This window comes from Thermobia domestica, chromosome 6 (assembly GCF_964235325.1).
Source record: "Thermobia domestica chromosome 6, izTheDome1.hap1.1, whole genome shotgun sequence".
NCBI classification, from domain to species: Eukaryota; Metazoa; Arthropoda; class Insecta; order Zygentoma; family Lepismatidae; genus Thermobia; species Thermobia domestica.
The window spans coordinates 57,062,136-57,077,821 of NC_137459.1; the positions used below are offsets into that span (position 1 = coordinate 57,062,136).

The 15,686-nt window shown below is 36.5% G+C and overlaps 1 protein-coding gene across 1 annotated transcript in view; it reads right to left on the reverse strand.

Moving 5' to 3' along the window:
• The window catches only part of LOC145688016 (GATOR1 complex protein NPRL2-like), a 30,414-nt gene extending 16,779 nt beyond the window's left edge, over nt 1-13,635 (reverse strand). Inside the window, exons 1-4 of the mRNA XM_081761685.1 lie at nt 13,194-13,635; nt 5,962-6,053; nt 2,234-2,390; nt 175-304 (exon numbers count right to left, since the gene is read on the reverse strand). Coding sequence (XP_081617811.1) covers nt 175-304; nt 2,234-2,390; nt 5,962-6,053; nt 13,194-13,295 — 481 coding nt within the window. The 5' untranslated portion in view covers nt 13,296-13,635. The remainder of the gene's footprint in view (nt 1-174; nt 305-2,233; nt 2,391-5,961; nt 6,054-13,193) is intronic.
• Between the last annotated feature and the right edge of the window lie 2,051 nt (nt 13,636-15,686).

The window sequence follows — 15,686 nt, forward strand, 5'->3', positions numbered from 1 at the left end:
TCCACTTACTCTAGCTCCAGCTCGCCATCCTCAATAAGATTCGGTCTAGATCAATCTTGCATTCATTTACATCATTAGATTCACGCTCACTAAACTCTCTTGACTCTCCGAATATTTATCTGTCGTAATTCTAACAGTGGAATGTACTCAAAAGGAACAAATCAAGAGATTTACCTCCAACTGTACACACTCTATTGGTATTCAAATCGTGGATGACCTGCTTCAAAATTTTAGGAAGCCCTGATTTTTCACTCTCAGTGCGTTTAGGTCTCGACAAAAATCCATTCTCGAACTCCATAGTTACCTGTTCAGTAAACATAAATACAAATAAAAAATCAGCTCTACCTTCTATTTTCTTACTAAAAATTTGAAACAAACGTACGTAAAAGCAATGTGATTCAGGTTAAAGAAGTGCGTATCTCCTTAGTCAAACTTTACAACTAATATTTAGAATATAGAAATTTGTCTACCCGCTTTGGTAATTTGGAGTAGTGATGTTCTTTAACACAGGGAAAGCTATACTGCTGTTTATCAATTTTTCAGATAATATTAACATCAGAAATTGTGTCACGATTTAAGTGCTTCTTTAATCAACTCTACAGAGAAAATGAAAACATTTTGTCTTCAGCTAATAATACATTACAATAGGATAGCACTTATTAAATGCAACTCTCGTGATGAAGGGGTTGTCCAATAATATTGTCTGGACAATAAAAATGCAACACCAAGGAGGAGACTTCGGATTAACCCCCCCCCCCCTTCCCTCTTTCATTTACAGAATGTGTAATGGCCGAGTGTGGCTGAACGGTCAAACAAAGCCTCGCCGTAGAATACGGCAGCAATTCCAGCAGGTTTCAGCCTCTGATCGCGGAAAAATCATGGTATTTCGCGACTATGGATTATGCTTAGACGACATTGGTGCCCGTCTTGAACAGGGTGCGCCACAGGGATGCGAAAATATCATAGCTCCAGAGTGAAATGCACAATGACATGCAGCATGACAATAACCGTGTCATAACACCAAATGAGAAGGCAGACTTCTAGTGTATTTGGCTATGGCGGGTTCAACAGCCACATCCCAATTACTAGCACACGAATTCGGGGTTGTTGCGCACCGGCAAGTATCTTCATTAACAGTTCAATGGCGACTTGTGGGCGGGGCCATAGCGCCCATTGTTGCGGCTCCCTTTTCACTGCACAGTATAGGCTTGTGTGTCTGCTGGAATGTACGTGAATGTCACGCATGGAGAGCCGCGTCGTACAACATTCTCTTCTCCGACAATCCTACTTTTGTCTGTAGCATCAATACATCATCAACATCAGTGGCGATATTGGTGATACATACAAGCTGAGCAACGACTGCATTCTGCATCGCCAAACCGAACATTTTGTTATGGGATGCCATTGGATTCCATTCTCCCTGCCTCTAACACAAACTGACGGGTTATCGATGAGGTGCTGGTCTCGGTTGTGGTACATTCGCTGGAGTTGCAGCATGTGCCACGTAACATCCTATAACTTCTTGGATAGACATTCACCGCTTACTTGGCGCGTTTACCTATCCTCGCTGACTGAATACATCTGGTCTAGGATTGCACAACTCCTCGCACACCAGAGACATCCACCAGCTACAGTTGAAGAACTCTTTTAACGCATCACACACGCATGGCTTGTCATACCATACGAAGACATCTAAAGTTTCATCCTCTTTATCCCTCACAGTTTCACAAACGTGCTGGACACCAATGGCGGTACCACGCGCTACTAATCTTTGAGTTTTCGGCTGAACTTCAGTGGCATATTGACACGTCGCAATGGGTGTTAAATTTAATAATTTCACATTTGTATCTTAAGCTATCTGTCTGTCACATTTGGGGCTGTTAGTTCTTGATGCTACTGTATTTCTAATGTCCAGTAGTATAAATCCTCGTGTTTCAATCAGTTAGATTTTTAGATTTTGCGTGTATGAGTGTTCTAATAGTCCATAAGTAAATTTAGAAATTTTAATCAATTTTTAGTATATATTACCCCAAACACAACGCATTTCACATTGTTTACTAGTTTATTAGGTCTTAAATATTAGCGTGAGGTCTTTATTTATTTATTTTAAATGAAAGTTTAAGTGATCAGTTAGGTAATAACTCAGATTACTTAAGAAACACGATAAAGTAAAATAGCACTTTAAAATGCACCGTGAGTGAACGTAAGTAAAAAAAGGATCTAGACTACGTACCAAATATTCTGAAAGTTTTTTCACTACAGGCTCATATTGAACAGTTCTGGCCCATGCGTCACAAACAAAACACAAGTTGAAGTAGAAAGCATTCCTATCATACTTGGGATTATCGATTTTAATTGGAAATCCAGTAATCTTACATCCAAGTACGTTCCTACAGAAGAAAAGACAACGATTGTGAAACTATTGGAGAGAAAGTGTTTTTTAAATGTACAAGCCAAAAAAGTACAAAGAAGATAATGTAATCTCTGCAAGATATATGAAGTGTTTCAAATGTTTTCTGTGAAATTAGGTGGAGTAATCTGGCAACACGAACAACTGAAGTTAACACTTTGATGCAGCGATTGTGAAAAAAACGAAGCTAAAATGAGTAACTTATTTAGAGGTACAATCTTTTCGTTCGCCATTAAAGGTTAAAATAAACTGTAATAATAAAGGAATTACATTCATAGTGAAAGCGGGAGTAGTAGTATCAGTAATAAGTTTATCTCAATGGAACAAGTGGTTTAATCGTAGGAAATAATCCAATATGATGGGAAATTCCGTAACGTAGACACTTATATGATCAATATAATGAGACAGACTTCAACAGATGTTCAAGTTGAAGGTACAACTTCGCATCTACCATTTATAGTTTTGAAAGAAAATATTGCTTCCCCTGATTTAGGACCGAAAAGGCTAAAGATTGTGTCCCCGGATTAGCGAGAAAATTACATACCATATTTGTTGAATAATGATCATATGGCACGAGTATCGATACAGAATAATAAACTAAAGGTTTAGAAATAAAAGCATTATGCAGTTATATCCAGATATTTTCTAGAATAATAGTGATGAGCCAGTTCTTGGATTTAAAGTCTCCATACCCTTAAACCTAAGCGCGATTCCAATCCTTAGGAAACAATACGAAAAAGCATACGCCTTAATTAATCCAGTCAACGTGAATTAAGAATATCTATGCCAAGCGAATATTTTGAAAAAGTTAGAATACTTAGAACAGACTACGTCCATGGTAGTAAAGAAAAAAAAATGGTCAGCTGCGGCTTTGGTTTTCGTCAAACCCTAAATAGATGTACTGAGAAGTCGACATGTCCACGTCCAAAGATTCCAGGTATTTTAAATAAATTAAGTGGTGCCAAGTATTTTGTTCTTCTGAATTTTAAGCTTGCATACCTACAGCTGGAAGTAGAAGTGCGTTAACCCAAAAAAATATATAATGATAAATCCGTCTTGGGGGTGTTGTCAGCAAAACCATTTACCCTTTGGTATAAGTTGTGCTCCATAAATTTTCCACGGATTTATAGAACCAAATATTAAAAAATTGCGACGGAACAACAGTTTATTTAGATGATGTGATTATATGGGGAGATTCGCCACAGTAATGTTACCAACTCACTATCTCAGTATTAAATAAACTTGAATTACATAATATTAAGTTGAACAAGGGCAAAAGTTCCTTCTTTCAAACCGAAATAACACATCTAGGTTATGACATTTCTAGCGCGAAGATCACTCCAGCTACACCTAAATTACAACCAATATTAGAAGGAACGCTTCCCACATCAGTTCACCAATTACAATATTTTCTTGGAATGGTAAATTTTTATAATCCCCATAATCTTCTATCAATTTTTATGGAAATGCCATCACTGTTCGCATTGCTTCAAAAAAGGGGGGAAATGAGTTGAAGCTCGAAACATCGGACAGAATTCGAATGAATGAAGGAAGCAATGAAACAAGCTGAAATTCTGCATCCCTTCCTGGAGGATGAGATCATCATCATGACGGATGCATCACTAACAGGAATGGTGCAGTTCTGTTCAACAGGCGTCAGGGAAAATTGCAAACAGGGCAGTGCGAGACCGCTACATTATCGAAAGTAGAAAAGAATTAAGCTCGATATCAAAGAGAAGCACAAGCTGTTGTCACTACGATAAGAAAATTTCATAATTTTTTACATAGTCGGAAACTGAAGTTACTAACTGATTTCCAACCAGTGCATTGGATTTTTGGGTCAAATGTTCCACCGATTACTGCCGCTCCAGAACTGCAGCGTTGGTTTCTTCTATTAGCTAACTATAATTTTGAGGTTATCTACACCAAAAATGTGGACGTTGCTGATTTCTTGTACTGATTTCCGTTAGCGAATCCTACACAAGATGAAAGAGAATCTAAACAATAAATGCCTTTGTTTTAATTAAAGAAAAAAATAATATGAGGAACAACGATTGGATGCAAAATGTTCTGAAATGGACGAAAGGAAGTTGGCCTAGAAATCTTCCCGCACTGTTAGACTGTAAGGAATGCAAGATTTTCTTTAAAAGCAGATTTATTTTGGAATGACAGGGGAGAGCTATTAATTTTTAAAGGCTGTATTATTTTACCCCGTGAACTAAGACAGACGTGCCTAAGGACACATAGATACATTTACATTTAAATTGTAGGTACGAATACAAAATTGGGAGCACGACGGCTCAGCGGCATAGTCCTTACTTCTGGTGCGTTGGAGGTCTGAACCGATCCCAACCAAGTAAGTTTGTGGTGGAGAACATTGTGTGTGGAGGTTTTGTCGGAGCACTCCCGTTTCCTCCCACTTTGTCATTCCACTCATTCTTTCATCATCATTCACTTGGTTTAACCATCCGTCTCCCTTAGCCTAAAGGACATAATCATGGGACGTTAAAATAAAAGAAATCATTTTTACAAATACAAAATTAGTCAGCTAGGTAGTGAGGGAAATGCCGAGACATGTAAAAGTAATCCAAAATGACCGATATTAGTATCAAATCCATAGTTTTCGCGGTTACCGAAAAGAACGGTAATACTTCCATAGCCATTGACTTCCAAATACTGCCCCCATGCGAAGAATGGGTATATTCAGTTAGTAATCAATAAAGGCCGATCGCTTCGCTCCAAGTTTGCAATTATTGGATACCTAATTAGTATTAGGAAGTAGTAATGAATATTTTATACAAGCACACATGCAAAGAAGACAAGTCAGGTCTATCACATACAGTACAATGAGCGTTAACATAAAGGAAGCATTTGTTGTTTTGGGTACACCAACCATTTTAAACTAGTCAATATGTGGCGTCAGGGTATCATTTTCTCTCTCGGTGAAGGAATCTGATAAATAGTGAGAACAATAGACAGATCGAGGGCGAAAGGAGCGATAAATATGAACAATATCGGCAGTGTAGGATAAGATGACTACTTCGAGAAGTATCCAAACAATAAATTAAGCTCACAACGTCTGGCTTGTACTTGTCACCACTGTTTCTACAAGGTCATTTGGTTTTGTCTATTCCATATGTGTCTCTACCATGCAACTCACAAAAGAAAAAGAATATCGTCAGACAACCTCAAGTCGGAAACTGGGCTAACCCAACCAGACTATGCGCTTTTAGGTAATAATTCAATAAAGTTACACAATTTAATGTGGAATTCGAACCGCCACGGAAAATAGGTCCCGATCTCTCACACTAAAGGCGACTATTGTACCTATAATATACACGTAACACAGTGAATGAGGAAGTAATGTACGTAGAACTAAAGATAATATAAGTACATGTATAATTATTGTATTAAATGTTACATCTAATACTGAATATTAAAGTAAAATATAAAAATAATTACTAAGTAAACACTTCATTTTCATTATACAGAACATTTATTAATATTCAAAAGTCAATAGTATTCAAATGCAAACTTCACAAGATACTTACACTGTCAAAATACTTCTTTGAAGTTGATGTTTTGGTATTATATACACACTGACAGCATCGAACACTTCTTTCGACACATAATCTTCAGGGACCTGCAGAATAAAAATAATAAAAATACTCATAGTATTCCGTCGTCTCTGATCTCAGTATATACAAACTTTCTCACACCTATCAAACCACTATATGCTACTAAACAAGCTAGCAATGCTATCCACTTGGGATAAATTTAACGAAGGAGGATTCTAAATATCTAGAAGCCTATTTTTCACTTTATGTATAATAATGTTAATTACTAATAAATATACTTCCTTACCTACGAACACATCTACTTATTTGAAATTATAATAGCTAGTTGGATTACTCTCTCTTTAAAGAAACTCTTCTCTCTCCAAACAAAAAAATATAATATTGATGATTTGCGTATTAAAAAATTAATGTCTTTTAAAATGAACAGGTCCTTCCTGCTTCAGGAAGAACCATACTTACAGATAAAATAAACACATGAGATTTACTGATAGGTGCTATGGGATGCATTTTAATTATAAAATTACAAGCTTACCCTTGTACCCGTAATACTCTTCTTCTAGTTTCTGTTAACATTTTGACTCCCGCTGCAGTCATGTTCGTAACCATTTGTTACTCTTTGTAGGCTGGGACTCTTACAATATCATAATTGTCTCCTTGTATAAATCTTGTGAGATAAATGAACCTCTAATTCCCGGACTTCATTAGCTTCCTTTAACCTTATTCACTTGGTATCAAATGTTATTTCTTGATGTTCATTTTTAATTGTCATCATGTATACGTGCTTTCTATGTAAGTTTACTCACTGTAATATTGAGAGGTAAATATATACAACTTTGTACAAATGCCTTTTCGTATTTAAATATTCTTTTCTCGTCCCACTATTACACGATAGAGGATAGTGATATTGTTAAAATAACGCATTTCCATAATGCAATATTTAGGCAAATAACACTGAAGATAGGAAACTGAGATCTTTATTATAACTTCATGCATGTTTTCTATGGATATTAATTAAAAAAAAAAAAAAAAAAAGATTGAGAATGAGACTGACGCCACAAATTTAACATAGTTAGCATTCGGCCGCATAAGAGTCACACTATGTTCCTAATGCTAAATTTCAAAGTTGAAGAATGTAGGAGAAATGCAAGAAAGAAAGATTCGTTGAGAAAGGATGTATACATCAGCTTCTCAGAAAATACAGATTCTAGTCACTTGAGGTCAGTTCGATAGGCACCTGGCGGTCGAAAGACTCGTATGGATTAACAAAATTGATTGGTATTCGGTATCTAGGGAGGCTTTTGATCGATCCATGAGACGACCACCACGACGATGGAAGCATTTGGAGAGAAAAGAGCGCCTTGGTGCACTTTCTTTAGTACTAAAGTTATCGATTAGTTATTTTGACTAAACTTCCTTGTACAGTAAGTTAACGAACTTAACATAGATTTCTAAACGAAGAGGAAGCTGGAGCCATAACATTCGTCGGAAACCTGCTGAAGATTTTCCAAAAGGACTACAACTTATCAAAGAAACTCCTTTGAGCCACAATGAGCAAGTAAGTACCACAAGACCTACAGCTGGCATGTCTTGCTTAAAGCTCATTGAGACCGCAACTTAGTTTCACATATACTTCTTCAACAAATCTTACGTACAAACATTTCTCTGATTGCATCTTTATCAAATTATCTACAGAAATGCGTCAATTTTAAATTCGTGAACCGCCTTGGCATTTATGCCGTCGCGCAAGCAATTCAGTCTTGGTCCTGGTTCTTTTTGCGTATCTCTAATTTTAACCCATGTCTTTATTTTGATCCATCGTCCCAGCATAGATTTCAAAAAACAAGTAATTTTCAGCATCATTTCCTATTCATGAGATAAGAGGAAATAGAGAGATGATTTTTACGTCCTAATCGCTCCAAATTGCAAAAAGTAACAAATGATAGAAAATATGACTCCAGTGCGAGTCGAAATATTAACGTTACTAAAAGAAGAGGCTTACGGGTGCAAAGACAAGATTGTACGATAAAGGAACAGAATGAACACATCATTGTATTATATACATTTGAAGGTGCACTCTTAAGCTATTTTTCCACATAATCGCAATGCAAATGAAGACACTTATCTTACCATGGAATAAATTTTTCAATACCGTCGTGGTAGAAATCTGCCCTGCGATTTCAACCACTGGCACACTCTGGCATGCAATTCGGCATCGGTATCAAAAGCATTGTGTAACGAGCCATGTCTTCTTCGCTGGGAAGAGAGGGGTAGTCGCTCGACGCCAAATCTGGGTTGTATGGCGGGTGATCGAACACCTCCCGTAAACTGGAGGTCCTCATCATGAATATTGGAATTGCCATTTTCAAAATCAACGCATCATTGCTTTACTCGGCCTTCACTCCTTATTTCATGTCCGTACAGTTCAGAGTTGACGATGGATTTCAATTGGCTTGTGGTTCCCCCCCCCCCCAAAAAAAAAACTAATTACAGAACGCAACTCACAAGAGGCGGGATTTTCTATTGCAGCGCACATTTTAATACGTCACAGTCCTCACGCGTACTGAGTGTGACAACGTTCTGACACCAAGATCGCCGCCCACTGCCGCGACAGGCCAAAATATCTGGTACTTTCTCGACAGCCCTCGTGTTTTACAAAGATATGAAACCTCTAAAGTACACTCAGTGTGTGAATTCAGCGCTGTACGAAATCTAGAATTAATCTTTAATGAACGTTACGGCGAAGCTGAGTATTAGTTAGCAAGATTATGTGAACTTTGCAATAGAAATGCGTTACTCACAATGACAGACACACATAATAGAAATAGTTTCGTGTGAGTGGTTTAACCAGTACAAACCGGTATTTAAAACTTATCCCAGACGGACGATATAAAGGCTAGCAAACAGAATGACATCGTTGGCTTTACAGTGATCGAACTGGTTATAAATTACCTTGGGTAAGCTTACTTGGTATAGGTGAAGTTCAGGATAGACACAACAAACATATTTGTAAATATATACTGAGTGTTAATGAACTAGATGACAAACTGTAAGAGGTCATTTCTCACATCGAAAGAGAAAAATAGGCCCATATGGACCTGTTGGAAGAAAAGCATAGGTTTCAAGTTGGAGCCCTCCATAAGCGTGGAAAAATACATTTCAACACGCGTTAAGCCATGGAGTGGCGTAAAAGAATACTTACGCCATACAAAAATGCACATTCGGCAATGTGCAATAAGTGGACTAAGGCATAAAGATTTCTCAGATATGCTGGGATTTAAAGGTGAGTCCTCCCTGCCCCAACTCGATTAAATAGCATTCGTGCCGTTTAGTAATCACCTAGCATGTGTTTTTCTGGAGTTAAACGGGTCTATTTCGTTAATTGGTATTCTGAGGCGATTTTTTAAATGAAAGTAGTTCGATGACGTTGGTTGTTACTTTGTTTAAAATTGTTAAACATAGTCAGATATTTATAATAATAATGATGCTACTGTTATTTCGTCTATGGGGCATTACGGAGGCCTTTTATCAACATGTTTGTGTTAAAAGAAATTCAATTAAAAAATTAGTTTTGTGTTTGTTTATTGACATTTGTTATTTCCGTCACTCTACAGAGAATGTTTTGAACCCAACTTAATACATACTCCGAGATGGAGTTTTTTTTTTTTTCTTTGTTGAGAGTGAGTTGTCACAAGCACACTTCTTTAATGATTCATGGTTTTAAGCATTGCGATTGTTGATGGTGCAATATTGTACGACGTGTGTGACGTGTTTTCTATGTGCGGGTTGTGAGAGCTACTCGATCACGGGATACGCTTAGTACATGATTTTCCTTTTAGTGTTTGTCCGAAGTGGATGTTATAATATTGTGTGTTACTTTTTAAAGTACATTTTGTTTCAATCACAATGTACACTCATGTCCAAAATTATTGTCGCATGTCTATAAATATGTTGTTGCAGGAATACAATTTGAAAACGAATTCGTACGGTATTTCTTATAATGTTAGTATGTGTATAATCGGCAAAGACATGTATGTGGCAAATTTCATATCAAAAGAGCATTAAATAAGAGCAATAAAACGAAAATAAAACTTTCTTGTCCATTTAGCAACATTTTGTTTTACTCATTCTAATTTTCGTATTTATAATTCTTTTATTATGAAATTTACCACAAATATATATTTCCGGATTATACACATAGTATCAGTACTAAAAGTACCCTACAAAATCATTATCAAAATATATTCTTACAAGATGACAGTTATAGATATGCGACAATCATTTTGGACATAAGTGTACATGAGTTAAAATTTGTTATCTGAATATTGAAATAATGGTACTTTAAATGTATTTTTAGGAAGATTAATAAAAAAAAAAAAATGTCATTACAGTGTTATTTTTTGCATTGTAATACTTGGAAATAGTTTGTTCCTTTCACTTTTATTCTGGATATTTTCGGCCTATGTTTAGCAGAAGGGGTCCAGTTCTTTTCTCTAAAAAATGTTACAATTTTGGTAATTTCTGTTTACATTCGGTTAGTTTAGGTTAAGGTTGGTTAGTTTAAGTTAGGTTACGGTAGGTTAGTTTAGTTTATGTTATATTAGTGTATGAGTCCCGCATAATTTCCTAAAAAATGATAGAATTTCGCTTATTTCTACTAATATTGCGTTAGTTTAGGTTAATTTACGTTAGTTTATGTTAGGTTAGGTTAAATTTGGTTACGTTATGTTATATCTAAGTACTTGCACCACTCATTTCTCCTGTAAATTTTGTGTTTTCTACGTGCTTCTGGACCCCTTATACTAAACATACCCCATATTTTATTTCACAAATACAATTAAATCATCATTGGTTCACTATTCAGATAAACGTTTGAAACTTTATTTATTTTAGTGGAATACCAATTAAGGAACGTCATCCATTAGTTCTGGTGGCCCCGTTGAGTTCGCGCTAAGTGAGGTATTGTCTTGTTGTCCAGCGCATCTCTCTTGGAGGGCAATAAGAAGGTGCAGTTTTACTATACGGATGCAAAGATTCTAAAAAGTATGGAAAAAATTGGAGGTCTTTAATTTGCCCATTTTATATCGAGAACAGAACCCAGCGAACCTCTGCGGGGCTTCTAACCCGTTCCTACTCCTACTACTATTTATACTATGGATCTGCATAGTAAAACTGCACGATGAGGAAATTAGTGATTTATATAATTCTTTTGGGCAAGTCTTTACTTTGACTCAAACAGTGACTTTAATCGGTTCTTATATGTTCAGTTACTTCCTGGAACTGTTTCTGCGTGAGTCACTTGTTGGAACTGTTCGTGCCTTTGGTGTGACGTCCTTAGTTCAAGATTGGTTGTAGTTCATATTTTTCCCACTAGGTGTCTCCGTACAGTCATATGGTAGCAAGGATGTTATAAATAGAGGATCTGTCCATATGTATCTTCATCCTATTAAATCGATGAAGCCAAAAAACAACCGAGCATCGGCATGTCTGATTGGCTACTCTAGTTTCTGTAATCGTGTGATTGGCTACTTTCGTTTCCGCCATGATTGTTGGCTCAAAACATTGCGATCCTATTGGGCGGAGTGGGCTGAGTAGGGGTGGCGAAACTGTGACGTATGGCTTCAAGATTTTGTTGTAAGGGCAGATCCTCTATTTTATAAGATCCTTGTATGGTAGTTTGTTACTGTGATGTCACATGTTCTGTGTGCTTGTAAGTGTGTGCTATTCCTGGTGGCATGCGGGGAGCGCGTAATTGAATTTTCGTTTCATGGCGACAATCGAGTTAGCAAATGCGATTGAGAAACCATTTCATGAATTTAATACAAAGAATTTGAACTTGTCGTTTTTAAACTCATGTCGCTTTGCAGCACTGTGTGGTTTAATTGGGATTAAGTATAGCCCGCTCCCCCCAGTGATTTTTAACGAATCATAGTGATTCTAACGATTCATACTAGTTCATAATGAATCGGAATTGCATGTTATAAAGATTTAAGATATAAATCTTGCGGTAAGGAAACTTTAGTATAAGTAATAGTAGCGGTAGTAGTAGTAGTAGCAGTAGTTAGTATCAATAGTAGTAGTAGTAATGGTAGTTAGTAGCAATAGTAGTAGTAGTAGGAACGGGTTAGAAGCCCCGCAGGGGTTGGTTGGGTTCTGTTCTCGATATAAGTAGTAGTAGTAGCAATAGCAGTAGTAGTAGTAGTGACTCTTCCAGTTCCGGTGACAAAGAACTGGGGGGAGCGGGCTATACACAAGCCTTTAATTGAGTTAGAGAAAACTTGTCATGGTTCTGGTCGAAGGCTGAAGATATTTCCGACGTATGGTAAAAGTGGGCGTTTATTGGTTTTTCTTGTTTGTAATAATAGCAAGTTTGCTCGCTTTGATAAATCGACTTGTGTGCGGAAAGGAACATTTTTCAGTAATGTGAAATTGAGTATTGGGCATGTGTCCTTGCTATCTTATTTTTTCGTGTGTGCAATCAGCAATTATGAGTTCATTATTCATGAGTGTTCTTCTATGGCGAAACGGTGAGTGTTTTCATTTTTTAATTGATATTATTTTTATTCTTATTTGTTGTGCATTTGAGTATTTGGTAAAGTATTTCGTTTGCTGCTGGTTGTTCTATTGTCTTGCAGAGATGTAATTTATTTTTCTGTCATGCTGCACTGATTTATAATTAGTGATTTTTTTTTTTTAACTTTTTCCCTCTTACGTTAACTTTATAGTAGTTGTTTGATCATTTATTGTTGTTTTGGATGTTTTCATGGTACTTGAGCGGGAAGTTTGGGGGGCAGTAGCCCCCCATTTAGACCCCAAAATTGACAGTCACCGCTTGACGTGAATTGATTTCTCGAAAGACTTTAGGAATGGTGTCTAGTAGCATTTTGGCCCTTGTACTTATAGTATAATTCTTAACATTGTACTGTACATTACTTTGACTCGGACAGTAATTGTAACCGTATCAGATGAATCGGTTGCAGTCTCTGAGTCAAAATAAGGATTTGCCTTCTTTCGAGTGGTATCTAAATTTAATTTGCACGGAAAGCGGTATTTTTTTTTTTTTAAATAATAATTATTTCTACTGGTGTTCTCAAAACTTAACCTGAACATTTTAATCTACGACAAATTGATTGATTTTAAGTACCGGTATGCATTGCTATAATGTAGATCTTAGGTTATGTTAACCCACCAATCTATATGAAACTTACCTGGCATGTTATTTTAGGACCTGCAATGGGGTGAAATTCACACAAAAATATACATCTTATAGGTCCCTCCCTCCCACAACCTTCGTAATATTCGTCATCCATTCTTAACCACTCAGTTACACTTAATATCTATTCACAATCATAATATCGCTTTTATTCTTCAAAACAAAACACTAATCAGCTTTCAAATGTGGCAGAAACAGGTGTTCGATAAGTCTTGAAGTACTGTACGTTGCTAGGCTATTTAACATTTAAGTTAAAACAATAATAAAAAAATGTTAGCCTTAACCAATACTATGAACTGTACTTTAGTGTCTGTATATTTCTCTAAAACATATCTTCGTACGAAAGAGTGCCAACTGCACAGCTACAACGTCAATTAAATATGTTCCTTTTAAATTCTGCATGTATTTCCTTCCAAATAAACTTCACGTTTCTTCTTCTTCTTCATTAAAAACAAGAAATACTACAAACAGCGGAAACTAAGGCCTCATTCCGTAACAGTTTTAAATGAAATCTTTGGTCCTTATGCAGAGTAGTTTTGACGACTGATTAAAATCGTACTACGGGATTGACTAATGGATGGTTATCAAAATTGTATTCAGAGTCTCTGATTAGAACGTAGTATTGGTCGAAGTTAATCACATGTGACTAATAAATCTAGAGCAGAGACTAATCTTTTACCCACGGTTTAGTGTGCGACACAACATTTCGTATTTCGTAATTCATGTATTTTCAGTTTTACAGACTACGCAGGCGCTCATCTACTTTCCGAAGTTGCCACATTTATTTTACTCACCGATGAATTACGGTGTTATAAGTTCTATAAGTTAATCATACACAAATCATCACTTTAGTTGTACTCAAAGTAGACTTTCAAAACCAAAAAGGGCAACTTCCCTTAGTAAAAAGTTAGTATGCTTACTAACTAGTCTGTGGTTAACCTTCGATTAACGAATTCTCTCTGAATTCCGCCCTTTATGTTTTACGTCTCGTCTCCTTTAGCCTAACCGGCATAACCGTGGGACGTAAAACTCAAAGATTTCATTTCATTTCATTTTATGTTTTACGTCCCACAGTTATGCCGGTTAGGCTAAAGGAGACAGTGATTATGAGAAATGAATGAAATGGTGGAATGCATAAAGTGGGAGGGAACGGGAGAACCCCGAGAAAACCCACGAGCACGGCGTTTGTCCCCCACAAAGTCTACACGACGCGAGCTGGGATCGAACCATGCCACTGAGCCACCGCGCCCCCCAACGTAACAGTTTATATATATGGTGGTCGAAGTGAGGCGGTACGAGATGGTATGTCATACCGCCTCTGGTTTTTCAGTAATGTAGACATAGGGTCTTATGCACAGGCGTTCTGACGCGTGATGGCAGCCATACTAAAGAATACGACTAACATATGTTTTCTGTAGTAGTCAGGCCTTTAGTATGACGCTAATCAACCTTCATGACGACTCTGCATAAGACGGATACCGTCTCTGGTTTTTTAGTGATCAAGACATACCCTAATTAGGAAGTAGAAACTAATATACCTTTAATAAATCCATTTTTGTACACAGTAATTTACAAATAGCTTTGCATGTCAAAGATTTTATTTCGTATGTAGAAATAACTTCAAAATCAATCATTTTTGTTCTCCTACCTTTTGTTTTTAAAATGTGTGTACAAAGAAGCTCACTCCTTGCTTCTACGCAAAAATTCATATTGGTGTGTTGGTTGTAGATAAGGGTCAGATTAGAGAAAGGAATGAATCATGGCCCCAATCCAAAGAAAAAGTAATGTATTGAAGCAGCTCGTTTAAACTAAAACCAGAAATTATTGTTATGAGTTCGTTGGGATTTCTTTTGTGCCTACAACGGTAAAGAAATACACAACTGAGTTCGGTACGAGAGAAAAAAGTATAGTTTATGCAATCAAAAATCTGTTGTTTTCATTATAATGTAATTTTTGCGTCTTTGTAATACAACACGTGTCCAGAAAGTGTTTGAACATTGGTGGAAATTTGTCGAAAAGTAGATCAAGTGTGCTTTTTAATGTAAAAATAAATTTGGCTTGAACAAACCTGTTTTAGTTTTTTTTTTTAAACGGATCTTACTTTCCAAACATATCTCGTAATTAGAAAACACTGTGAATACGTGTGCGGTGATTATCTGTATATGTGAGTGTATCCGTAATATTTAGGTCTTTGTGGAGATTGCTTTTAATTCAATCTGATATTGTTAGTTAATGGAAGTTAAATATTTTCAATATGGAGAAGTTTTAGTTAAAAAAAAAGACAAAAAAGCTCTTTTATATGCTTTCACAATAAATTCATTTATCAGGAAGTTAATCCTCATGATGTGAATTTCGCTGCATTTCCTGATCTTACTAAAATACAATAGGAGACCAAATTTAAAGAATATACATGACTGACATTACAGGACCGGATTAACCCATCTAGAGATGTGGGGCTAGAAAAAATATGTGTCCCCTACCAGTACCG